The sequence below is a fragment of the Tachypleus tridentatus genome, chromosome 2 (genome assembly GCF_004210375.1).
Source record: "Tachypleus tridentatus isolate NWPU-2018 chromosome 2, ASM421037v1, whole genome shotgun sequence".
Lineage (NCBI taxonomy): Eukaryota > Metazoa > Arthropoda > Merostomata > Xiphosura > Limulidae > Tachypleus > Tachypleus tridentatus.
In genome coordinates this window covers 96,314,322-96,341,541 of record NC_134826.1, presented here as the reverse complement: position 1 = coordinate 96,341,541, position 27,220 = coordinate 96,314,322, and the positions used below count along the sequence as shown (strand labels likewise).

The 27,220-nt window shown below is 35.9% G+C and overlaps 1 protein-coding gene and 1 non-coding gene across 5 annotated transcripts; one reads left to right on the top strand and one right to left on the bottom strand.

The window, feature by feature from the left end:
• The first annotated feature begins 40 nt into the window (after nt 1–40).
• On the top strand, nt 41–25,955 carry LOC143244628 (uncharacterized). Of its 4 annotated transcripts, none has more exons than XR_013025248.1 (3): nt 41–354; nt 12,404–12,530; nt 25,554–25,955. XR_013025248.1 is itself a non-coding variant. In XM_076489652.1 (2 exons), the coding sequence occupies exon 1, from the start codon at nt 11,079–11,081 to the stop codon at nt 11,547–11,549; it is 471 nt and encodes a 156-aa protein (XP_076345767.1). In that variant the 5' UTR covers nt 7,660–11,078; the 3' UTR covers nt 11,550–12,458; nt 25,554–25,955. The 4 variants fall into 4 exon arrangements, 2 of the variants coding, with proteins under 2 accessions (XP_076345767.1, XP_076345765.1); XR_013025247.1 differs by lacking the exon at nt 41–354 and adding an exon at nt 611–680; XM_076489652.1 differs by lacking the exon at nt 41–354 and having other exon boundaries at nt 7,660–12,458.
• On the bottom strand, nt 199–362 carry LOC143245690 (U1 spliceosomal RNA). The gene has a single exon (XR_013025673.1). It is a non-coding gene; the product is annotated as a U1 spliceosomal RNA (small nuclear RNA).
• Nucleotides 25,956–27,220: the final 1,265 nt, after the last annotated feature.

Genomic DNA, 27,220 nt, shown 5'->3' with positions numbered 1-27,220 from the left:
TACATCACTTCTACGGTACGTTCTTTTTTTAAAACCGAAATACCTTAGTTAATATTCAGTAGAATACGGTAGTATTGTTAGTTACATCTCAAACGAATGTTACCAATACATTCGAAAACAAACACAAAACCACAAGCAAAACATACTTACTCACAAATTTTTTATTTCTTTATTATATATTTACTTTCATTTTTAATACAGGGGAGAGCGCGAACGCAGTCCCCCACTACCAAAAATTGCACGTTCCATCTGCCCCAAATTGGGGTAGTGGCAGGGGTCAACCCACTCAAAGTGCAATGAATGAATCTTTCCCTGGGGAAACCACCTTCATGATCATAGAATTCCCAACGCCAAGTAAGTATATGTAAAATTCTTTTCGAACATGTTATGTACTACGCCTACACCTTCACTATGTAAGGTGTAGTATCAAATCTCTTAACTTATATAAAATTAACTCTTTATTACAAAAGAAATGCTTGTCATATTTGTTTATATTGAAATATTATATAGCGTATTATTTGTATAAATCTTGTATTTATTTCTATTTGACTGTAATATATGCTTAAATGTTTAAAAACGAGATAGCAGCTAAGTATTAGTAGTGTCGCTAAACTACTACAACTGCATCAGTACTAATAGACGTAATACTACGCATCCTAATATGATATTTACATCTATAGGTAAAATCCACGTATATTTGCACTGTTTGTAAATATTAATATATATATTCTTCTCTTACTCCATATTGTTCTTCTTCGTGTCACTTTATAATTAACTCGTAACAACGCTTTTAATTTTATTCAACTTGCTTAGTTGTCAGTCATTGAACAAATAACATGTCCAGATTCTACTATTAACTTAGTATTAATTTTAATGTTAGGCCTAATCGGCTTTCGGATATTTGTTTATCTTCCACTGTTAGTAATATTTCTGTGTGTTACTTTCTTATATGATATATATGTTGAAGTAAGTTAGCTCTTTTTTATTTTTAAGTAATTAGTTACTTCGGGACCCACAAAATGTATACTTAGCTATGCGAAATTGTAATTTGTATTTAACGATTTCGGGAAATAACAGCAGAAGAAATTCAAACATCGTTGGCATACTAAAGACATTGAGAACACAATGAGGGATTAATGTAGAGTTTACAAGTTAAAATTCACATAACTTTTAAGTTTATCTTTAGAAAAAGTAGCAATGTAAAGTCCTCCCTTTACTTTTAAGGAAAATTCCAGTTCCATTCTGAAATTTCTCTAAACCAACTGGTTATGAAAATACAACTATCTTCACTGGAGTTTGTTAACCTGTCTTCAAAATTTTAAACTTTCCCCACCTATTATTTTCTGAATACAGTGTAAATAATTTTGACTCTAGAGGCCTATAAGCTATCAATCACCCAGATAACTTTTTAAATTTAAGTAAGATCATCTCTTACATTTCTTTTTTTAAATAGAATATGTAATAAGAGATCTTAATCTGTAAAATATAACCCTTTTATCCCTGGAGTCATCCTGATTGCCCTTCTCTGCACTAATTTCAGTAAACCAGTATCATTTATTTGATAAGGAGACCAAAATTAGAAACTAAGATTTCACGTAATTTTCTTTCAACACATGTAGCAAAACATTGAACCTAATTAGTTAATAATCACTTTTTCCCAAATGTTCCCCATTTTAAACTCTTGCAGTTGTATTTTCATTAGTGTATCAAATGAATCTAAAATGGCATTCCCTATAGTCAACAACTGGTAAAGAAAATTATCATCAATGACTTTAAGAAATCTCTCTCCTTCACTATTTGACTATACAATACCAATCAATGTTCTAAAACAAAAATAACCCATAATATTGGGTCAGTATGTATAATAGTAGAAACTATAATCTAATTACACAGCTTGTTATTGATCACTTCTATATGAACAGATCATTTATAACAGTTGCTAATTACAGACCTTCTACTCGTAAACTAATGATTGTAGCCCATATAGATTCAACCCCATGACTACCAGTTTTCATCTTTATTCCCTATAGTGAGACATCCCACCCCTCTTAAAATGTTATCACCATTAAATAGCTTAAACTTTATATTTCAAAATAATTAGTATCACATTATTCACAAAATCTAATCAGATGTAAATAATTCCAGTTGTACTAGTCTACCATTTCAACTAGGTCTTTCGATTGTTTTGCTGTTCTAAATAATCCTGACATTAAAATAATAGCAGTTATGTTTATTCTTCATTACCATATTTATCTGACATACTTACCTTTAAAACTGTTTTTAAATCATGTTGTCAATTTCCTTTTTGCAAACTCCTTATTACCATAGTTATTTTATCAATTTGTTTATTCCCATTTTAAGTGTTGTACAAGTTCAGTATTTCCATTAACTGGAAAATATAAGTCATGTATTGTTTCATAATCTAGTTTACTGCCAGAGATGAAAACTGCCAGTCAGTCTGACTAGATTCAAAAAATCCTGTGAAGGACAGCTATCTTAGTGTATGCATATTAAGACAGATCCCTTCATTACTTTTTCTTCACAAACAGAACTTATAAAGCTATTCATTATTAAAGTGAGAATCTAAAACTTTAACCCTCCATCTTCTTGATTTTCTGCAATATCATGAATATGTTAAAACTTTCCAGAGAGGCTCCATTTCACTTTTTGACTTTCAGTATTATCTGTTAATCAGTTTTACATTACTGATGGACATGTTTATAACCAACAGGAAGATCAGAGTCTCCTCACATAAATCATACAAGTAGTTTAGTTTTGTGTTCTAAACTCTTAAGTGGAATTTCTATGTATGTAGTAGTGATGTTTTTGTGTGTAACCTGTGTATGGCTTATTTAGAAAGCTGGATAAATTATTATAGTTTTTTAACATTGCAGTTACTGATATATTTTTATGTTCTAAGTATACATCTAAATGCTACCTGAATTCTTCTTAGGTGCCCAAATGCATGAGACACAAAGGCTTATAGAAGAATGTTAAATTTCTTTTTTTGAATAAAAAACAAGACTCAAACATGTATACATTATTTTTTTACAAACATATTTAATATTGTTAAATTAAAAACTTCTCTTAACAAAATTTAAGTAAAGTTTTTAAAACTTTAAAAGCCTCAGTATTCTATCAAACATTACATTTGGCAATCACATGGCATTTCCCCTTTGAAGTGGATTCCTATATGTGGTGAGGGGGACCTCCCAGAGACAGTTCTGTACTTTCAGTTTACTTCCTTTGAGATCTAAACATCCACTAACAAGGGAGGAAAGGATCCTGGGGGTTGAGGGGCCCAACCCTAATACACCATTTTGGCCTTGAATTCCTGTAGATGGGCAGCCTTGGGATGGCCCTCCCCAGGGTCAGTTGGCTCATCCACTTGGGCTAGGATCAACTGAGTAGCTGTGTTGAATATTGTCAACGGGTGTTGTAGACATTGTGTTTGATGCTAATGTTTAGGTACAGCGCTCATGAAAACTGTGTCTGCTTTCCATCTATGTCCCTGCCACTTCTTCCAGTGTCTGTCTGGGTATACTTCCTATGCCTTAGGGTTTGGGTGTTTCCTCAGGTCCATTCTCTTCTGCAGCCTTGAGATGCAAAACAATTATTTGTTTATGCCCTAAGTTGCTGGAATCTTTATCTACAGGCAGAAACCTGCCTATTCAATTCTGTAAAGAAGAAAAAAAGTGGCCAAAGACAGATGGGTTCCCTGCCCCATTCTCCTCCACATAAATTAAAATTGCTACTTTGATACAGTGGAACTGTCGGGATTTTCATTCAAATGTAGATGACGCTAAGGATTTAATTGATTCTTACCATCCTGAGTGTCTCTCCATGCAGGAAACGTTTTTGAAACCTGCTGATGTAGTCACACTTTGGCAGTTTTCTTTGTACGGAAATGATAGGTTGTGTAATGGATGAGTGCATTGAGGGGTGGCACTGCTGGTCGAACAGCATGTACCACCCTGTCTTTGCCACTTGATACACCCTTGGAGGCTGTAGCATTCTGCATTTCCTTGGGTCGTACCATCACTATTTGTTCTCTCTATCTGTCTCCTGAAGAGATTTATGTTTAGTCAGACCTTGATGCTTTCATTGAGCTGTTACCATCTCTCTTTTTAATCCTGGGGGATTTTAATGGACATAATCTTCTCTGGATGGATAACAACCTTTTTCTCTTCAATACTGGTTCTTATACTTATTTTTATGCACCTAGTATATCTTTTACTGCTTTTGATCTGTCTACCTGCCCCCCTTCACTTTTCTCTTACTTTTTTTTGGGGGGGTTGACAGTAATGCATGGGGCAGTGACCAATTCATGTTATTTGAGTGACTGGCCATGGTCAGTGTATTCCTAAAACCTCAACACATTTTTCACAGTATCCTCTTCTGTAGTGGAGCTCTGCTTGCTACATGGCATGGAAGGCTCAAAAATGGACCTAGAGTATCCTCTGTAGGTATCCCACACATTTAAACTTCATTGCTTTTAATCTGGCTAGTGCACGTGCTAGGCAGGTCAGGTGTTAAAGCTAGAAGGAATCTTGAATTAAATATACATCTAATATTTCTTCTACCATCAGCTCCAACGTCATATGGGACAAGATTTGAAAGGTCAGTGAACAGTGTACTTTTGTCCCCCTACCAATTATACTCTATAATGGCCAGGAAGTTGCTGATACTCCTGGCAGAAGCTCTTTTCATGCATCCAACACTTCTGCTTCATCCCACACCTTCTTAGTCATCAAGACATGGACAGAGTGATCACCTCTTTCCATTTGGGCTGATCATCTCTATGACTATAATTGCCCCTTTACACTGGTGGAACTCAAACTTTTTCTTCATTGGTTTGACAGTACATCAGTTAGACTCAATGATATTAACTATGAGAAGCTGTGCCATTTGTCTCCTGCCTCTCTTGCTGTTCTTCTGGTTATTTATAACAGGATCTGGCAGGAGGATATTTTTCCTAATGCTAGGTGACATGCTATTGTTCTTCCTTCTCATAAGCATGGGAAGGATCCCAAGATCCCTTTAAACTGCTGTCCAATTACTTTGATGAGCTGTCTCGGTAAGATCTTAGTTTGCATCCTTGATGAAACAGATGTGAAAATATTAGTAGCTGAGCTGAAACTGTTAAGGAATTTAGCAAAGATATTATTCATTTTTTTTTTATTTTTCATTTCAAGCAAATTCTAGATATAGTCTTTCTGTTCTCCTCACAACAAGTAACTTTATCATTATATTTAAGAAAAAAAATCCTCTTTTGCTATGCTCATCTGTTTCTAAATTGTTTATGGCTTGTGGTCTAGATCTACTATAGACTGGTACCTGAATGATCCTATCTCTTTTGCTTAATTTTTTTTATAAACTGTGCACTTTTGTAAACTCAGTATTAGAGTTCTCTTTCTTCTTTCACTATTTTTTTCCAGTTTCTCTCTTACTTTCTGTTCTCAATCTTCTGTTTTGACCTTCTTATAGTACATTTTTCCATACAGTTATATCCAACTTATTCTCAGTTAAGAAAACTCTGAAATCTTACTGTATAAGTTTTTTTCTGAATTTCCTGAAAGAATTCAGGAAAAAAGTCACAAGATCTCTGCTCCAGAGACAACCTTTTGTGTGTGTTTGTGAAATATTGAATGAGTACAGTGAAAACACTATATGCTGGACTGAACCTACTAGTGGATAAAAGTGAAATAATTTCACAATTATTTTAAAAGCTAAACAGAAAGAGTTGGCTATTGCATAAAATAAAATTGCATTTTGATTACAGAAAGGAAAATAAAGCTAACCATATTCAAGCAATAACCCAAAAATGTTGAAAAATAATGTACCTTTACATTTTAACCAAATAATAGCTTTCATACATTATGTATTTTTTACATTTGTTTTGTTACTTGTAGATTTTACCATCTATTTTTATTTTTGCTGAATAACTCTTGTATGTCAGTACCAATATTTATTCATGAAACATCTTCAATCCTCTGTACCAGTTTTTACTGATAGCCAATAATCAGACCTTTCTTGGGCTTCTGTATTGATTGCATAGCTGTAAGCAATTTTACTGCCTTGTATCATGTTGTACCTAAGTCAGTGGTTTCTCCAAACTTTATTTTGCCACAAGTTGCTAGGGGTGTCATAAGAGTTACATCAACTGCAGAATAAACAAAAATATATAAAAAAAGAAAACTACAAAAATATTGCATTTGACAGCAGTGGTGTATTGCAAATAAGGTAAATAGACAGAGGAAAAATTTTTAAAACCATTGAGTGGAATAATATCATAACTGTATCATCTTTATGGACTTTTCTAGCTCATCCAAAGCCAATTGTTTTTTTTTAACATCAAACTGTTGTTATGGACCTGTTCATCATCTCTACGTATCTAGTTTTACTGAATTCTGGATCCCATGGTGGTTGGCAACACAACCTTGTTAATCTTCACTGACAGTATGAAGGTTTTGTCCATTCCATATCTTTATATGAAGTTTGATCCCAGAAAAGGATACATGTCAAGTAGCAGGTGATCTTGGATGTTCAATGATGTAACAGACTTTTCTAAATTAAGATTACTATCTGTGTAACAGATACACAGAATTTCTGTGTAAAAAGTATACAATAGTAGCTAGTTTAGGAAGAATAAATTTGAGGAGGAATATACATCTTCTCCAGGATACACGTGTGTTCTGTGGTCTACTATGGTCAAAATTTAGTGTATTATCACCATTTACTGTGGTTGGAACCAATGCATGAAACATAGTGTATTGTCTAGAAAGCAGGCTGTTCTTTTTCAAACAGTTATGTATTCAGTTGATGATGAGTCCTGATATTGTTTTGTAGTTATTGCCAGTTGGTAATTTCACTAATAAATGACCTCCATCAATAATACGTGAGAAGCTTTGTGAAAAGCAACTCTCGGTCTCACATGTAGCTTATGAAGTAATTTCTGCTCAAGCATCAGATATATTTATATACTAATAAGAGCAGGGTCAACCAGGAAGCCCTTATGTATGAATTCCTGTACATGGTGAGGGGACCTCCCAGGGAAGGTTCTGTTCTTTCAGTTTACCTCCTCTGGGATCCAAACATCTGCCCACATGTTTGCTGTGTGTGGCAACCCATGAAGGGGAGGAGAGAATCCTGGTGGTTGAGAGGTCCAACCCTAACACACTACTTTTGCCTTGAATTCTTGTAGATGGGCAGACTTGGTGAGGCCACCCTTGGGTCAGCTGGCTGGTCCACTTGGGCTAGAGTCAACCAAGTACCAATGTTGGAAGTTCTCAACGGGTGTTGTGGACATTGTATCTGATGCTTGTGTTTGGGTATAGTGCTCACGAAACCTGGCATTGCTGCTGTGTCCTTTTTTGACATTGTAATGCATCCCCTCATGGTGAGTGGGGTCAGTGGGCACCAAAATTTCCTTTTTTTTTTGGATTCTCCAAATAAAAACTTAAATAAAATAGTGAAAAAACAGTCCATGAGTAAACGACCACATCTTGAAGATTTGAGCAGCAATCTTCAACATCTGTTGTACCTCATTTTCTTATCCTACCTTCTCTTTCAGACAAACCTTTAGGGCAAATGTTTCCCTTTTCCATTCAGAAGGGACTAGAAGGACTTGCTGGTTCTCCAAAGTCAGTAAAGAACCTTTGATCTGGTGACATATTGGTGGAAACATCCACGTGTCAACATAGTGAACTCTTCTTGCATTGAAAGGCGATTGGGAATTCATCATGAGGAGTTATTGTTGAGAGGGATTTGAAGAACATCCCCAAGTCAGAGATTCTCACTGGATTCTCCACTCAAGGCGTTTCTGCAGTGAGGCATAGATACATGCCTCAAAATCCACTTGCAAAGATGGAATTATGATGCCGACCAATGTCCTCATTCTGATGCTCACATCACTACGTCCACCTGTCACTATCAAAGCAGGTTATCTTAATTGCAGGGTACAGCCATACATTCCACAACCTCTCAAATGTTTCCAGTGTCAGCGGTATGGTCACTCAAAGACATTGCATTGTGGTTTCTTGACATCTGCTCATTGTGGCAAGGATTGTGATGCCTCTGAGTGATAAATGTACCCTCATTGCGTCATTTACAATGGCTCTTGCCCATCCTACTTTCGTTCTTGCCCTAAATTGTTGGAAGAAAAAGAGGTGCAGCATTTGAAAACGATTCATAACATTATGTATCCTGAGGCTCGAAAGCTGTTGTCCACCACTTCATCTCGGACGTATGCTGCTGCACTTAGTAACACTACTACAGTGAGAGTGCAGACAGATCTCTCTGTGCCTCCAAAAAGGCTCGGCATGGCCAAGCGGGTTAAAGTGTGCGACTCGTAATCTGAGGGTCGCGGGTTCGCATCCCCGTCGCGCCAAACATGCTCGCCCTTTCAGCCGTGGGGCGTTATAATGTGACGGTCAATCCCACTATTCGTTGGTAAAAGAGTAGCCCAAGAGTTGGCGGTGGGTGGTGATGACTAGCTGCCTTCCCTCTAGTCTTACACTGCTAAACTAGGGACAGCTAGCATAGATAGCCCTCGAGTAGCTTTGTGCAAAATTCAAAACAAACAAATAAGCCTCCAAAAATCATTCTCCATTTTGGCCTCCATGGTTAAAAAAGGTGATGAATCAACTTAACACCCATCTCTTTCCTGGTTCTGGGTACAGGCATTTCCTTGAATACATCATTTTCTTCCACCCCAAGATGCAAAACGATCATTTGTTCGCATCCTCAGTCACTGGAATACTCTTCCAACAGCAAAGACCTGCCCAGTCGACTTAGGGCAGTATCCATGGAGGTCAATAGACCTCCCTTGAATAAAGACAGTAAAGAAAAAGGTGTGGCCATAAACAGAAGGGTTCTCCACCCAATTCGCCTAAACATAAGTAAAAATGGCCACCTTGATACAATAGAACTGTCAAGGTTTACGTTCTAATCTGGATGACATCAATACTCCCCTTCCTACCATCTTGTATGCCTTTCCTTACAGGAAACCCTTCTGAAACCTGCCGATACAGTCACCTTTCTGCAGTTTTCTTTGTACAGAAATGACAGGCTGTGTAATGGACGAGTGCATGGAGGGGTGGCACTGTTGGTAGATTAGTATGTGTCCACCCTGTCTTTGCCACTCAACACACCCTTGGAGGCCATAGTCATCCGTGTTTCCTTGGGTCATACCATCAATCTTTGTTCTCTCTATCTGTTTTTTGTAGAGATATATGATCAATCAGACCTTGATGCTCTCATTGAGTTGCCGTCTCCTTTTTAGTCCTGGGGGACTTTAATGGTCATCATCCCCTCTGGGGAAGTGCTGATATTCATAGTGATATTGATATTGAAGGGTCGTTCTGTAGAGCTTATGCTCACTGATCACAAACTTTTTCTTTTCAAAAGCGGTTCTTCTACTTATTTTCATGCACCTAGTCAGTCCTTTACTGATATTGATCTCTTAATTTGCTCCCATTCACTATTCTCCCATTTTTCATGGAGGGTTGACAATAATCCATGAGGCAGTGATCATTTTCCTATAATTTTGAGAGATACTGGCTATGGTTGATGCCACCCGATCTGCGTGCCCCAGTGGAAGCTGGATCAAGCAAACTGGCCCTCTTTCACTGCTTTCATAGAACTTGATCGTGCCATCGTCTGTAAGCCATCAGTAGATGACTGTGTGGCCGCAGTAACAGACTGTATTATACAGGCAGCTACTCATTGTGTTCCTAAAACCTTGACACATTTACCATGATATTCATGACAGGAACACTGCCTGTCACATGACACAGAAGGCTTAAAAACGGACCAGGATACTTTTCGTAGATATCCCACACTCTTGCACCACATCGCTTTCCAGCAGGCCTATGCACATGCTCGGTGGGTAAGAAGTCAAAGCCAGAGGGATCCTTGGATTAAGTTCACAACCAGCATATCTTCTATCACCATTTCCAAAATCATATGGGACAAGATTCGAAAGGTCAGTGGGCAATATAATTTTGTCCCCTTCTCGATCTTGTTCTCTGATGGCCAGGAAGTAGCTGATACCTGGAGCATTGCCGATACTTTAGGTGAAAGCTTTTACTGGGTATCTAGCACTTGTACTTCTTTCTCCACTTTCTTAGCCATCAAGACTCAGGCAGAGCAATCACCTCTTTCCTTTCGAGCTGATTGTCTCTATGACTAATCAATCCTTTACATTGGTGGAACTCAAACTTCATCAGTCTCGCAGAACATAGGTTGGACTTGAGATGTAAACTATGAAATGCTGCATCATCTATATCCTGCTAATCTTGCTATTCTTCGAGATTGAAAAGGCTTATGATACGTTGTATCATACATGGGTTACGTGACCATTTGCACATTTTTATTAAAGTTTTTTTTAATAGACAGGAGATTCCAAGTTCATATGGGTTCAACACTTTCCTGTTCTTTACTGCAGGAACTTGGAGTCCCTCAGGGCTGTGTTTTGAGTGTCACACTTTTCAGCATAAAGATTAATATCATCACTAAACAACTCCCTCTTACTGTTGCAAATGGGTTTTATGTTGACGACTTTCACGTCTCATATCAGTCGTCAAACATGAGGTATATTGAGCGGCAGCTACGGACTATCCTGAATCGTTTACTGAAGTGGACCACAGCAAATGGTGGCTTTGACTTCTCTCTAAAACCATTTGCATGCACTTTTGCTGCAAATTGGGTATTCACCCTGATCCTGAACTCTGTATTGGTGAAGTTGTGCTGCCTGTGGTTCCTGAGACAAAGTTCGGGGACTTATCTATGAACGTAAGCTGACCTTTATACATCAAGCAGCTGCAGGTCAAATGTACAAGAGCACTGAAAATTCTTCGTGTCCTCTTTTCCACAACTTAGAGAGCAGATCAATATTTTATGTTAAAGATATATCGTGCTCTTATTTGATTGAAACTCGACTATGGATCGCTGGTCTATGGCTATGCCAAGACCTCGGCTCTGCACTGGGGCTTTCTGCACTTCACCAGTTCAGAGCTTATTCATAGAGTCTCTTGAACCTTCTTTGCACCTCTGCCATTTGCAACTGTCTTTACTATATGCTTCGAAACTTCGTTCCTTACCAAAGCATCCCACCTGAGGTTGTGTTTTCCTTCCTCGATGGGCCATGCTTTTTCAGACCAGATGGTCTGCCATTGTCTCCTTGTGGCCTTCGTATCCAGGCACAGTTAGATGAATTGGAAATGTCCTTGGATAACATTGCTGTATCCTCTGGTCAGCCCATTCCACCATGGCTTCTTACAGTCCCCATTTGTGACTTATCTTTAAGTCATCTGAGAATAGTAGACACTCCTGATTGGAAATACTGTCTGCTATTTGCTGAACATCTTTTGAACCATCCTTCCATTCCTCTTTATACAGATGGTTCGAAGTTAGGTGATTGTGTGGGCTCTGCCATGGTTTGTTGTAGTTCAGTGGTTGCATGCAGAATTCCCTCTACAACTTCTGTGTTCACTGCCAAACTGTATGCTATTTCTCTTGCCCTGGATCACATAGAAACTCAGCAGTAGTCGAACTGCATGATTTATACTGACTTGCTTAGTTCTCTACTGGCCCTGGAATCGCTTCATGGTGGATTACACCCTGTTCTCGCTGATATTCAAAACCGACTGGCCCATTTCTCTTTAACATGTACTTCTATCTAGTTTTTCTGGATACCAGGCCTCGTTGGTATTCGCGGTAACAAGCTCTCTGATACCGCAGCTAAATCTATCTGCTCTGGCACTATCACTGCTGTGCCTGTTCCATACGTGGACTATGGTTCTTTGTTCAAGGCTCGGCTCCATGCCATTTGGGAGTCGACTTGGAGTGAGCAACGTGAAAACAAGCTTTTCCAAATAAAACCCTATATTAAACTTTGGCCGGCGTGTTTCCGTAAGGATCAAAAAGAAGAAGTTGTTCTAACTGTACTCTGCATTGGTCACAGTTTTTTAACTCATCGTTTTCTTTTATCTGGGACTGATGCATCAGTATGTTGTCTGTGCATCACTCAGGTCACAATAAATCACATTTTACTGTCTTGTCTTGCCGTCGTTAAATGGTGTTATTGGTTATGGTGATGCTGTCCACCTTTGAAATTTTTTTAGTTTTTTTAAATGCCATTAATCTTTTTAATGCTGTTTAAGATTTTTTAAATTTATACATTAGACCTTTTTTAATGTAGTTCCCTCTTAAGAACGAAAGTCCATCTAGTTCGATTTGAAATTAGAAAATGGTCGTAACGTCAAATAACTCGAAACCAGGACTGGAAAGGCCAACTTCAGGTGACTGACGCTGCTGTTTGAACTGCCCGTTAATCATCCTTTAGAGTTATATTTACAATTTTGCTGCGAGTCTTTTAAAACTTTTATTACTCTACTTTCAGAAAATGGCCATAACGTCAAATAACTCGGAACCAGGACTGGAAGGGCCAACTTCAGGTGACTGAAGGTGGTTTTTGAACTTACCTGTTAGTTTTCCTGGCAAGTTATGATAATTATAATTATGTTACAGTAAGTCCTTTACAATTTGTGTTACTGTAGTTTTTCTGTTACTGCTGTAGACTAGTAGTAAGCATTGATTTTAATGCTATTTTTGTTTTTTTTAACATTGTTTTATCTTACCTTAATTTTCTTTTATAAATTATTCTAAATTTACTTTAGTTTTAACTTTTTACCGGATGTTTGGCGCAGATAGCCTAGCGGCTTTTTGCCATAAAACACCAAACCAACCAACTAACCACTGAAATAAAGGTCTGGAATTAAAAACCAAACATTGGAACACTCAGATATATGCCCTTTTTTGTGAAATATGTTATTCTTATTTATAATGATGTGTAGAAGACCAAAGTTAAATCACTTTATATTGATTCAAATGTACATATTGAATATTTGTAGACATATTAGAAACGCTATTATATTGTAACATTTAATCATGTTAGTTCATCAAAGCATTAAATACATTTTTCACAGATGTTTGTTTGTAAGGAATTAAGTACAGACTACACAATGGTCTATCTATACTCTGACCACCAAGGGTATCAAAAACACGGTTTTCACAAATGGACATAACCGCAAAATTTTATATTTTAGTGTTCAATATCAAATAAATCATTGTTGCTATACAAAATTGACAATCATAATATTAAAATGATCTTTGATTATAAATCAAGTGATTATTGTTTCACATTTTATAAGTCCAACACTAACGATATATTGTTACAGAATATATTTTTACAACAATAATGTGTAATCAATATTTGACGAGCATACTGATTGCGGATTTATCACGAGACGTTTTAATACAGTGCCTTGCAGAAGTATTCACGTCTGCAGAGTTTTCACATTGTATTGCCATCTGAGTTTGCGATCATGAAACTCAAATGGGACTTAGTATTTAGAATTACACAGTCTACTCCAAACTAAAAAAGGCTAATTTTATGTAAGTAAGCTAGATTCACGCTTGCATAAATATCCAGCTCTTTTTCTATAGCAACCCTAAATTAGTTTAGATGCAAAAGATTAGTTTGAAAGGTTACAAAATTAGTGTAACTATCAAAAATACCCGCCCTTTGGATAGGTAAGTTGCTAGTTCCTGTTAGTGGGCCTGTAAGCTTTTCTAGAATTGCCTAACAGTTCTACAACAATGTACTCATATTTGGCATTCAATAATGTTCACAATCCAGGAGAAAAAAATATTTTATTGAAATTTTAATTTAAAAATGTGCTATCCTCACAGAATATATTTTCCTGAAATATTTCTTTGTAGATACAGTTATCAATGAAAGTGCCTTGCTCTTCCACAGCCATACAAATACTTCCTACTTTTAAAAATATTACCCAGTTGTGATCGTTAATGACTGGTGCTTTAGTTTCCAAGATCCTACTTTTGGAGGTATACATAGCAAGGTCAATTATAATAAAATGGTTTTTGTCTGTGTGTAAGCACAGCGGTTTAACTTGCATTCAGAGTAAACATATCTGTTTAAGTCACAACTCACTCAATGATACAACAAACCAACCATGACGACCAAGGAACTTTCCAAACAAATCGGGGATAAAGTGGTGGAGATCAAGATAAGACTATAAGAGAATTCTAAAATTGATGATTATCCCTTTGAGTATGGTGAAGCCCATCATTAAGAAGTAGAATGTTCTTCATACTATCTAGTCATTACCCAGATCAGACTGCTGTTTCCAACTAAGTAGCCACGGAAGCAGAAAGCTGTTTAGGAATGCCACTGTGAAGTTAAAAGTGATTTTGAAAGATGGAAGTGTTCATTGCAATACCCAGTCTCTACACAAAGCTGGTCTGTATGGGTGAGAAGCAAGTGTGAAGCTAGTACTCCTCCCAAACAAAATCCTGACTTTTATATTTCATTTGTTACGAAGCATGTAAATGATATGGCAAACACGTGGTCAAGGATTTTGTGGTCAGACAAGACAAAATTTGAGCTCTTTCGTCTAAATTCAAAGTGTTAAGCAAAACCCCAAGACAGCACATCACCTAGTCAATACCGTTCCGAAGGTCTGGTAAACACCTATCCATAAAGACTCGTAGCATTAATTGCTGCCAAAAGTGCTTCAACCAAGTGTTAAGTTAGGAGAATGAATACGGATTGAGTCAGCAAATTTCAATTTGTATATTTTCTTTGAACACTTTTTTAATATTCAACTTCCTTTACACATACAGTAGTAAGTTCGATCATTAAAGTTTCAACCAGCTTTGCCCAATGGTATAGTATAATTTTTGCCCATTCTTTCCGGTATAATTTCACTAATTCTGACAAGTTCGTGGATGGATTGCAATCTTCAAGAATACTGGATTGAAGTGAGGACTTTAAATGGGCCACTCCAAGACATTTACTAGCTTCTTTTGAAACCGCCTCAGTGTGGCCTTTGGCCTTGTGGTTCGGATAATTTTCTTTCTGAAATGTGAACTTAAGGCTCAGTTTTAGCTTCTTGACTTACTTAAACAAGTTTTCCTCTAGGATTAGTCTGTTCTTTGCACATCCATCTTCTCTTCAATCCTGACAAGCTTCCCAATCTACCTAATGATGAAAATCGTCATAACATTATATTACAATTACCATGTTTGATACTTTGAATGGATTTAACTGGGTTATTTGCTGTGTTTGACTCCCACCAGACGTAACACTTTAAATTTAGATTAAAAAGCCCTATTTGTGTGTTGTTTGATCACAGAACCTTTTGCTACATTTCTGCAGTATCATTTACATGCTTTGTCGCAAATTCAGTATGAAATTTAATAGGAATTTTTTTCAGTAACGACTTCTTTCTTGTTACTTACCCATACAGGCCATCTTCGTGTAGGAACTGGGATGTTGTCAGTGTGTGAACATTGACTCTCATAATATCCGCGTAACTTTGCAAGCCTTTCAAAGTCACTGTTGACTTCATAGTGGCATCCCTAACCTTTTTCTGCTTGTCTGGCTGCTTAGTTTGAAAGGGCGTTCTGGTCTGGGTAGTATGCAGTGCATTCCACTTTTCAATGATGTACTTCATTGTACGCAATTGGATCATCAATAACTTTGAAATTTGCTTGTAACCTTATCCAGATCTGTACCACTTTATTCCTTGTTTGGAAAGCTTCTTAGTCATTGTGGTTGACTTGTTGTATAATTATGTGAGTTGTGGATTGAATAAATGCGTTTACTCTGAAGTCAAATTAAACTACTTGATAACAGACAAAGACATTTCACTAAGTGTGTAACCTTTCATATTAATCCTTTATACCTAAAACTGATTGAGGGTTTTCACAGCAAAAGTGTTGTAAGCTTATACAACTGGGAATATTCTAATTTTCTTTGAATATGTGACTTACAGAATATCAACGTTTGTTAGCTTTCTCAGTTTGAACTGGATTGTTGTTGTTGTTTTGAATTAAGCACAAAGCTACATAATGGGCTGTCTGTGCTCTGCCCACCACGGGTATCGAAACCCGGTTTTTAGAGTTGTAAGTCCGTAGACATACCGCTGAGCCACTGCGGGGCAAACTGGATTGTATAGGTTCTAAATACAAAGTTTCATTTAATAGTTTCACATACCGCTGTGTCACTGGGGGGCGGATCAAAAAAGACATGTTCATTTTCCCAAATTGTAAGAATATCACTTATCAAGTTTTTAGGAAAAAGATAAGAAACAAGCTCTAGACAATGACTTGCGAAAATATTTACAGAAAGGTAAGGTTTTCTACAGTAGTTGTGGTTGAACCTAACTATGTACATAGTTCCTTTACACTTTAACAAAACAAGTCAACTTATAAAACTACACATGAAATTATAATATATTATTTAGAGATTTAAATAAACTAAGTGTCCCTCAGGGCGAATAGATGTTATACAGTATATTAGTTACAGACGTGAATAAGAACTGTTTTACACTTGTATTAAACATCAGAAAATGCAAAACATATATGATTTAAATTAAGTATAGAAGCAAAATGATAATCAGTAGAAAATATACACTAAATCGACATTTACAAACACAGTTGGCTGTACTAACTGTCTTATTCGATGTTTATGAAATTATACATTAGATTTGGTTTGATTAAACTATAGTCATTACATTAAATATGTTTTTAACACTGTCAGCCTGAACAAACACCAGCATATTATTTATATATTTACAAAATCGTTCTTTTCAGTGTGAATAGGTATTACACAATACATTAGTTTAAAAATATATTTACAATTAAGTGTTTTTACATATGAAACATCAGAAAATGCAAAATGTATGTTATGCAAATTAGATACAAAAGCAAAAACTATCTATTTTCAGTGTGTTAAGTGTTTACTAAATCGTTACTTGAGTAATAAAGAACACGATTGGTTTGTTTTTTGAATTTCGCGCAAAGCTCCTCGAGGGCTATCTGCGCTAGCCGAGTCTAATTTAGCAGTGTAAGACTAGAGAGAAAGCAGCTGGTCATCACCACTCACCGCCAACTCTTGGGCTACTTGATCGCACATTATAACGTCCTCACGGTTGAAAGGATGGGCATATTTGGCCATCACGACTGGGCTTCCCGGGCCAACACGACTGGTCATAGAATAATAGTAATATAACTGCCTTGATCGATATTTATAAAAATGAAACATTAGATGTGACAAAAACTTTTCAATAGTATATTAAATGTTTTAATATCATACTAGGCCTATAGAAATTATAGGCATATTGTTGAGACAATTATAAATATGTATGCAATCCTAAAAATATAGTAACACTGTCTACATGGGTAGTGTAGCTATGTAGATTTAATGAATGAGAACAGCCTAACACTATTAAACCTGATGAATATGTGTATATTAATTAGCAGTTGAGCATGTTACATGTAACATTATTCTTCGTTGAGTGGGTTCTATTAACTTATCTGATAAAAACAATTTGAAATCCAGTCTATGTAATGATAAAAAGTTAGTTTATTTCTCACTGAATACTTTTATATGCTTGTACACTTTTTCGTAATTTTTAGTCCTAAGCTTACGAACAAGAACATCACGCAAACTTGAATTGTAATATTACTAACACAAAATAAATCTACTGGTACAGTTCCATGGCTGGTCAATCAAGTAACTGTATAGGTGTGATAACTAACACAACTCCAAATACTTCACTGAAGTAAAATGTATGACTATACTCAACCACTGTTTACTGCTTGCTGAAAACAAAATGCAGGTTCTCCTATTTACATTCTAGCTTCTTTTCTTTTTTTTTCTAGGCGCTTGGTAAATTTACTAGATTTTTGTGACGCCATTTAGAGCATTCTAAGCCTATTCCAAAAAACTTGCTTGATCTTAACTTCATGTGTCTTCTAGTTGATATTCGCATTAAAACATTGAAAATATAGCTCACAAGAAAAATCCATAGGTGTGTGTACGGTGAGTTGAACACTTACGCGTTTTTCTAGAATAGCATGAATATTCATTTTATCTTCCAGCTGCTTGAGGTATGATACAGTTGAACAGATGTGGAAGAAACTTGTATCGTCTTTTCATATGAAGATCCTTCTTGTTTATGTTATGCACTTTTACATTGAATAATTAGATTACATGGTTTTTGTCACTGACGTTTGTTTTGTGGATTTTTACCTGTTACAAAATGAACACTTCAATATAATTTTTTAACTCTTTGTCTATCACTTCTTTGATCATATGGCCAATTTTTGTGGGAAATATTGCATTTCATTCAATGAGTAATTCAAGATTCTAAAAACAAACCTAAGACTAGCCAGTGAAGAACAGTGGAGTGGAATAATTATTGGCGCATACCTTTAACATGCCAATTTTGGCAGAGGTTATTGATATTCTCTTTCTGAAGCCCAGAAACCTAGAAATCAATCCATATTTGTCGGTCAGGCCTTTTAGCCTGTGGTACTATCAACAATGCCAGAAATATATACAAAATATTTACCCAACGAAACCTAATTCTTATGGCATGTACAACAATTCGTCGTTCAATCAACATTTTCAGATCTGATTCACGTTTTATATCTATGCCTATTTTATTCTGCATCTCCTCGTCACATCATCTGGCAATAATTTTTGTGATCATATACACTTGATTTATTATTCATTGATAAATTTGTATGTTTTAACCATCTTAAAGCTAAGAGACGGCTTGACTGGGTAATGAAACCACTTTATTATAAATGTCTTCAAGTATATACAGTTAAACCTGTTTAAGCCGGAAACTGCGTGTGGGAACCTGTACAAGCGGGAAAAATCAAAATTTTGTAGCATTATCTTAAGATTTCTTTTATAAAAGGCCCTCTATTTGGCGGAACCTGCGTAACGCAGACGAAAAACTATCTTTCACCTACCTCATCTATCACAAAGCTACTCGAGGGCTATTTGCGCTAGCTGTTTCTAATTTAGCAGTGTTAGACTAGAGAGAAGACAGCTAGTCATCACCACCCACCACCATCTCTTGGGCTACTCTTTTACCAACGACTAGCGGGATTGATCGTAAAATTATAACGCCTCCACGGTTCAAAGGGTGAGCATGTTTGGTGTGAGGGGGATTTGAACTTAACCACCTGGCCATGCCGGGCCTCAACAAATAGGATTAGAACCTGAGTAAGGCGGAAAAAAATGTTTTTGATTAAACATTAATTTCCTATTTAATTGGCCTGGCATGGCCGAGCGCGTAAGGTGTGCGACTCCTAATCCGAGGGTCACGGGCCCGCGTCGCGCTAAACATGCTCGCCCTCCTAGCCGTGGGGGTGTATAATGTGACGGTCAATCCCACTATACGTTGGTAAAAGAGTAGCCCAAGAGTTGGCGGTGGGTGGTGATGACTAGCTGCCTTCCCTCTAGTCTTACACTGCTAAATTAGGGACGGCTAGCACAGATAGCTCTCGAGTAGCTTTGTGCGAAATTCCAAAAAAAAACAAAACCTATTTAATTAATAATTTTTTTTAAATATTAATAAATTTTCAGACATTGTTACAATAAGTATTGGTTAAATATATCTTGTTCTTTTTTTTGATGAAATTATTTTGCAGTTAAATTAGCTTCATGATTTGTAGAAATATATTTGTCTTTTAAGTGCAAAATTCTTTAAATAATTCTCATGAGAAAAAATAAATTCCTATCTTCCCTGATTTTAAAATTTTGGGAAAATTTATCATGGGAATAGGTAAAAGTGAAAATATGCGCTGTTTCAAAAATTTAAGGAAGAATTAACTTCCTGTGGAATGGAAAGCGAATAAAAAAACGTGGTTTACAAGTGCTATATTCGAGGAATATTTGAACAAATTAAACAAAAAATGGAACAAGAAAATAGGAATATTCTACTTTTCCTAGATAATATAACCTGTCACCCAAAAGTTCAACTTTCAAATGTACATTTAGTCTTTCTACCTCCATGTACAACATCAGTTCTACAGCCACTAAATAATGGAATTATACAGTGTATAAAATTGAAATAACAGAAAATTGATGGTTCAGCATATTATTGCAAACATGGACGACTGTAAGAGATCATCTGAAATGACCATGAACATTGACGTGTTAGATGCAATTGCATTTTTAAGTCATTCAATTAAATGCGTAATAAAGTGCTTTCGAAACTGTGGATTTATTCTTGATAATGGCGGAGATTGTGGAGAAGTTGTTTGTTATGACGATTCTAGTGAAATCTAAACTTTTATTGAGAAGACTGATGCGGATGATTCTGTGAATGTAGAAAGTTTGGTGAACGTTGACAATAATGTTTTAACAGAAACTGATAAAATTGATTTAAAATATATAATAGAGTCGCAAGATGGTAACAATGTGAGAGATTCAGAAGATGAACAAAATGGAAAAGGTAGTGAGGAAATAGAAATTCCTACTTCGTCGCAAATGTTAAATTATATTAACACTACCAAATTGTGCAAAAATAAAAAGGGAAAATAAACTTCGTGAAAATATCGTAGAATTGATGTTCTGTTTTAACCGTATGAGAGAGCTCATTAAAAAAACGAAACAGTTGAAATTGTACACTTTCTTCAAATAAATTTGATTAAGATTTTGTTTACTTGTGTATATTTTGAATGTCTATTTTTGTTCTTATTCTAATAAATATAGCATAAACAGCATAATAACTTTATTCACAAACGTTTAACTTTCCTTGAGTCAAGCAAGTATAACGTTCCGCTCAAAAATTATATATAATTAAGAAAATGTATGTTCACTATGTCTAAGCCGGAAAGTTTACTCGGTCCCGTGCGATTCCACCTTAAACAGGTTTTACTGTATATATATTAGAGAAAATTAATACTGATAAAGTTAATTAAACAAAATCAAAAGGAAGAACTGAGTTAAAAACAGCAAATCCAAACCTTTAACTAATTATTTTAGTTTGTTATAATTTAAAAACAAGCAAAAACAAAAGTAAATAAAAAAATAATAAGCAGAAAACACTGCACTAATTAAAAAGACCCCAGGGTACAAGCAATAATGTGGGATATAAAATGTACCTTAGCTTTTGGAGGTGACTAAGGAAGTAGGATCAAAGACGTAGCTAGGGTTTTCAGCGCCTGGGAACAAAGTCAGTTTTCGCGCCCCCTCGTGACAAAATGTAAGCCATAATTCCTAATTATGTAACATCAGTTTGGCGCCCCCACTCCCGATGCTGCGCCCGGGGACAGATGTACCTCCTTGGCCCCCTAACTACGCCACTGAGTAGGATCCACATTGCGGTGGGGATACACCGTCTATCAGTTTTAACCTCCATTTGCCAGTCTCGCATAAATAAAATAAAGGAGTAGCAATATTTATAGAAAATAGGAGAGCAAGATGTGGGTGCTCAAGCCTACAACGTTCCACATCTATTTCACCTTTCACTGCCTGCAGACAATTGTGGGAAGACAACTACTCTCCAAAGTAAAGAAAAAACAAACAAACTGATAAACAAGAATAAGAAAAATAAGGTACTACCAGTTAAATTTTACATTTTGAAGTTAGCATACCAGCCTCTATTATGGTTGAAAGGCACTAATTAGTAGCCCAGTAGGGCCCGACATAGCCAGTTGCATAAGGCATTCGACTCGTAATGTAATGGTCGCGGGTTCGAATCCCCGTCATACCAAACATGTTCGCCCTTTCAACCGTGGGGGTGTTATAATGTGACAGTCAGTCCCACTATTCGTTGGTAAAATAGTAGCCCAAGAGTTGGCGGTGGGTAGTGATGACTAGCTGCCTTCCCTCTAATATTACACTAAATTAAGGACAGCTAGTGCAAATAGCTCTTGTGTAGCTTTGCGCAAAATTCAAAAGAAACCAATTAATAGCCCAGTAAACGAATTTTATTACAATGAAAAGTCCCATTCAGTTTTCTAAATAAATTTGTATAGCACCCCAACCACCACTTATTTATTAAGTCTACTGTGACTATCATGCTCTAAAGAAGCCTTTATATACGGCAAGGTTTACATCCGCATAAAGTAGTGCCAATTTGTTAAATGACGTTATTCATTATTAAAAATAGTTATTAGAATTTTTTTAGCATTTTTCTAATTTTTATTTCTTTATATTTATTTAATACATTCCTATATGTGTTACACAAAAACCATTGACACTAATACACCAAACAACAACAGAATATTACACTACAGCTTACTCGACGTTAAAGTAAATTGATTATTAAATAAAGATTACATAGAATCACGTAGTTCCAACGTCATTTATACGATAACATACATTCACAATTTTAGATCGGAGAAATAGGTAGAAAATTGGAAACCAGAAATAAGAAAATCTCCCGTGCTTACTACCATTGCAACTAAAAAATACAGTATATTCGTACAAAACACTAACATTTTAAACAAAGAACCTAACATCAGTATACGTAAAATAAAAGAAGTTATTTTAATTGAAGAAAATAGCCCCATCTTAAATCAACACTCTTGGCCATCTAGGGTACTAAGGTATCTATATCAGATTGTGAAACAGTATCCGGTCATGTGACTTCTTTGTTCTATACTCCATATATACTCTTGTATCTCTGTAAAGTACGTGTGTCTGAGAATGACAAAATCTTGGCGAAACATCGTACATTTATCATAACATTTTCTCATTACCCAGTCAAGCCGTCTCTGAACTTTTATTATCTAAAAAGTGGGTTCCTCGTTATCAAGTTGTAGCCATTTAGTAATTCAAACCTGTAAACCTAAAATTTTATATAGAACATTTAAATTCCTATATTGTTTCAGACATTTCATACATGAAGTTCTGCAATCATGTTCGAAGTATTCGCTACAATCTGGGGTTCGATTCCCCGTAGAGGACAGAGCACTGATAGTACGTTATGTAGCTTTACACGTAAAACAAGAACTAACATGTGGGAAACTATTGCATTCTATTCTCAGGCTTACCATCTATTAAATCAATTTGTATTTAGATGCTACACAGTAATAATATTAAATATTGTATATTTTGAAATATTGAAATTTATCTGTCGTACGCTATAAAACTTGCTCAAATATATGATGTTGTTTATGTTATTATTTAGTAGTTGAATTAGGAGGGCTAATAAATATATCCATAAATGCTATTAGTTAGTTAGTTAGTTATCACCATTAGATTCCATCAAGGAACATAGGGCCGCAATCGTTTGCGGATTCTTCAACAAGTATTTAAGTGAGTAGGTTGTTAGCCCACTGCACCGAGCTGTCCCTAATTTAGTAGTGTAAGACTAGAGGAAAGGCAGCTAGTCATTACCACCCACCACTAACTCTTGGGCTACTCTTTTACCAACGAATAGTGGGATTGACCATACATTATAACGCCCCCACGGCATGTTGGCTCGACGTGGGAGCGAACCCGCGACCCTCGGATTACGAGTCATGAATGCTATTAGACCTGATTATTTGGATAGCTATTTATTTATTTACAAAAAAAAATATTATTCTTAAGACCTTATTAAAATATTTGTTTACTAGTTATTTCATAATAATTATCTTGTATTGTAAAAGAAAAAAATCTCAATACTTCTGGAATCCAACTTTGAAAATTAGATTGTAAGTGTGTTACGATTCACATTACGTTCAATGCACGACAGTAACTCAGATTTAACTCGTTGGGAACGTAGTACAACTACAAAAGAAAATTATTATGAAGAGGCTTGTATCCATAATGAAACAGTTGGTTCCTTTTTCATGCCTTTAGTTTCGTAGTTAATTCATATTCTTAACGCGTGGAATTCAAGTAACCTTGCGCAGCACGAGCTCTTTCCTTCAAAATTATGTGCTAAAATAAAACTAACAAATCATCGGAACGGGGTGTATTGACTCTTGTTTGCTTAAGCTGCTAGGCACCTATTGTAATAGGTAATACTGTCAGAGATGTTTCTGTGGGCAACACGCTTACGTAACCCTATCTAAAATTTACCTATAATTTTCCTACTTCTTAAACGTCATCTTGCTACAAATGTTTGCTCTAAGCACGAATGAGGCTTTGGTGGTAAGGATAACTCTTTACCATCCAGAACCTTGTGCTAGGGAAACTGGTACATATCATTATTTTCTTAACAACATTTGTCAATGACATTAATTTTTTAACTTTACGTGTTGACTTTGCCGTTGAAACGTGGTCATAGTCTACATTCAATTTCTACTTGGAATTTAATCTCTTACCTATACTGAGTGACTTCGTATCATTACTCCGGGTTATCAAGTTTGTGTGGTTGCCGGACTCCAAGTCAGTATTGGACCAATTTCTACTTGGAATTTAATCTCTTACCTATACTGAGTGACTTCGTATCATTACTCCGGGTTATCAAGTTTGCGTGGTTGCCGGACTCCAAGTCAGTATTGGACCATGCAGGTGTTTCCTTTCTCAAGTACTGTCAGCGAGTCCCGCTAGTAGGCCAGTTCATCCTATTAATTTCTGTGATCTACTCTCCAAGTCCGCCAGTTCACTGGGATTCTGCATACGCACGACACTGTCTTTTCATTGTTCAACTCAACCTATGTTCTATCTACTTTACAGAACGTCTTTATTTAGTGTCTGCCATAACAGGAAGCCTCAGTCACTGATGAATTTTTTAGTTTAGTTAAAATGTTTATTTTTTTGAGCTGACACCATCTGACAAAATGAAACGAATTGCACATCTAAAAAGCAAATCTTCAAAAGAAATTCTATAGGAGTACCTGAAGCAAAAATCCATGATCACGAGATGGGCAACCCAAGCTATAGATGTTAGGAGTAACTTGTGTGACCTGCATGAATAGGTATATCTTACGATTATAAACATACATCATGGTATTACATAGGCACTACATATAGATCTCAAACCTTGGTAACCTCTATGTACAATTCCGGAAGAGGTCGTTAGATCGGTACAATTGATAATATTATTAACTATTTACTGACCGTGAAATACTAGTTACAAGGATAGTGAACTCATAAAATCTATAACAACAACAAAATGAGTTTAGTAGTAGAACTGTGAATCCATAATATATATACAATAGATAATAGTTTAGAGACAGGACAATGAATCCAGAAATAACACAACAAATAAAAGTCTTAATCTATAATTGTGGATCCACAGAATCTACGAGACATACAAAAGATTAGATTGTAAATTCAAAAGCTCTATAACAACAAAACAAATTGTATAGGTTATCCCTAACCAGCTAAAACTTTGATTTCTAAATTTGTTTCACGTGTTATTTTAATCCCAGGAGCTATTACTTAAATCTCGCTACCGCAACTGGGCACAATATAAATACCTGCACTTTTATAGTCTTTACACTGGTGTAGCACTGATTGATCGGACGACAGCCAGTCATAATATAAAATATCAATATTCTAGTACAGTTCATTTCCATGCAGTAAAAGGAGTGATGTTCATGTAGTATAGAATTGTCTTTTATGCTGGTTTTCCTTGTTGTTACTATAATTATTTCAAACACTGTAGAACAACTGTTAATGCTGTCTACATGAGCAATATTATAAATAGTGTATCAAGTAGACACGTACATATATAATTGATGTTGTTAATGTTTCAACATAAATTTATCTTTCGCAGTCCAGATAAAGGGAAGAAGCTAAAATACTATCCAGAAGAGAGGAAATGCTGCAACAACGTCTAGAGAGAACGGGTAGAAGCTACAGGATTGTTTAGAGAGAGAAAAAAAGCTGTAAAAGTGTGAAGAACTTAGGATCACCAGAGGAAATTAATAAAGCTACAACCTTGTCTAACGAGAAGAAAGAATCTACGACATTGTCTAGAGAGAGAGAGAAAAAAAAATCAACAATGCCGTCCCGTGAGAGGGGGAAGAAGGTGCAAAATTTTACAAAATTAATTGACAGATAACGTTTCCTTCTTTTTTTTTTATTTCACAAGTGAGAGGACCTAAAGATCACAATTTCCCGGAGTCGATGAAAAGAGTTTCCGGAGCTGAGGATAGTACAGCCTTTACGGTCGATGAGGCTAAGTTCAGAGTCTCTCAATCATGTTTATAAAGAACAAAACAGAAACTTGTTTAACAATGGTAATGGCTCGTATTATCTAACTCATGTTAAAAGTAATCAGAATAACTAAGCAACGGAAACTCGCAAACTATCAAACACACGTACAAAATAATAACAAAGGTCAAGAATTAATTCTGTGTATTTTAGGTTTATAAGATTGAATCAAGAGAGTATTGGAATGTTATCGTGCCCAATCCTGTTGATTCTCACTTGTTTCCCCATATCTTCTTCCTGATGTTTTTATTTAAAAAATGTTTCACAGCTATCTTATAGTTTATTTTGTACTAAATCTCGAATGTGAGTGAGCTCTAGACCTATCTTTCACTGAATTTCATCACTTTGACATTCAGAACACTGGGCATAAATCATATTGCGTCAGACCATCCAACGGCAATCGCAACGCTTTGTTTTACTTAGTCAGTCGGATTATATATTTAAAAACGGCTAAGTTTGAATAAAATCGTTTTGTTATCGAAACTTGGTAAAAAGAGTAGCTCAAGAGTTGGCGGTAGGTATTGATGACTAGCTGCTTTCCTTCTAGTCTTACAGTGCTAGATCAGGGAGCGTTAGCGCAGATAGCCTTCGTATAGCTTTTGCGTGAAATGTCGAGTTATTGTAAAAGTTGATAAGTAAATAAGTCAGTGTCATTACAGGATTATAAATTGAAAAAAACTTGACTTCATAAAGTGATACAGATATATCTTGTAGAAATTAAAATGTTTATTTTTCGTTAAGCTATATTGATGCGACTTAATGTTGGGAAACTAACATGTGGGAAACTATTGCATTCTATTCTCAGGCTTACCATCTATTAAATCAATTTGTATTTAGATGCTACACAGTAATAATATTAAATATTGTATATTTTGAAATATTGAAATTTATCTGTCGTACGCTATAAAACTTGCTCAAATATATGATGTTGTTTATGTTATTATTTAGTAGTTGAATTAGGAGGGCTAATAAATATATCCATAAATGCTATTAGTTAGTTAGTTAGTTATCACCATTAGATTCCATCAAGGAACATAGGGCCGCAATCGTTTGCGGATTCTTCAACAAGTATTTAAGTGAGTAGGTTGTTAGCCCACTGCACCGAGCTGTCCCTAATTTAGTAGTGTAAGACTAGAGGAAAGGCAGCTAGTCATTACCACCCACCACTAACTCTTGGGCTACTCTTTTACCAACGAATAGTGGGATTGACCATACATTATAACGCCC

Coding starts and splice junctions, on each gene's coding strand:
- LOC143244628 (XM_076489652.1), top strand. CDS start 11,079: ATGCTTCGAAACTTCGTTCCTTACCAAAGCATCCCACCTGAGGTTGTG.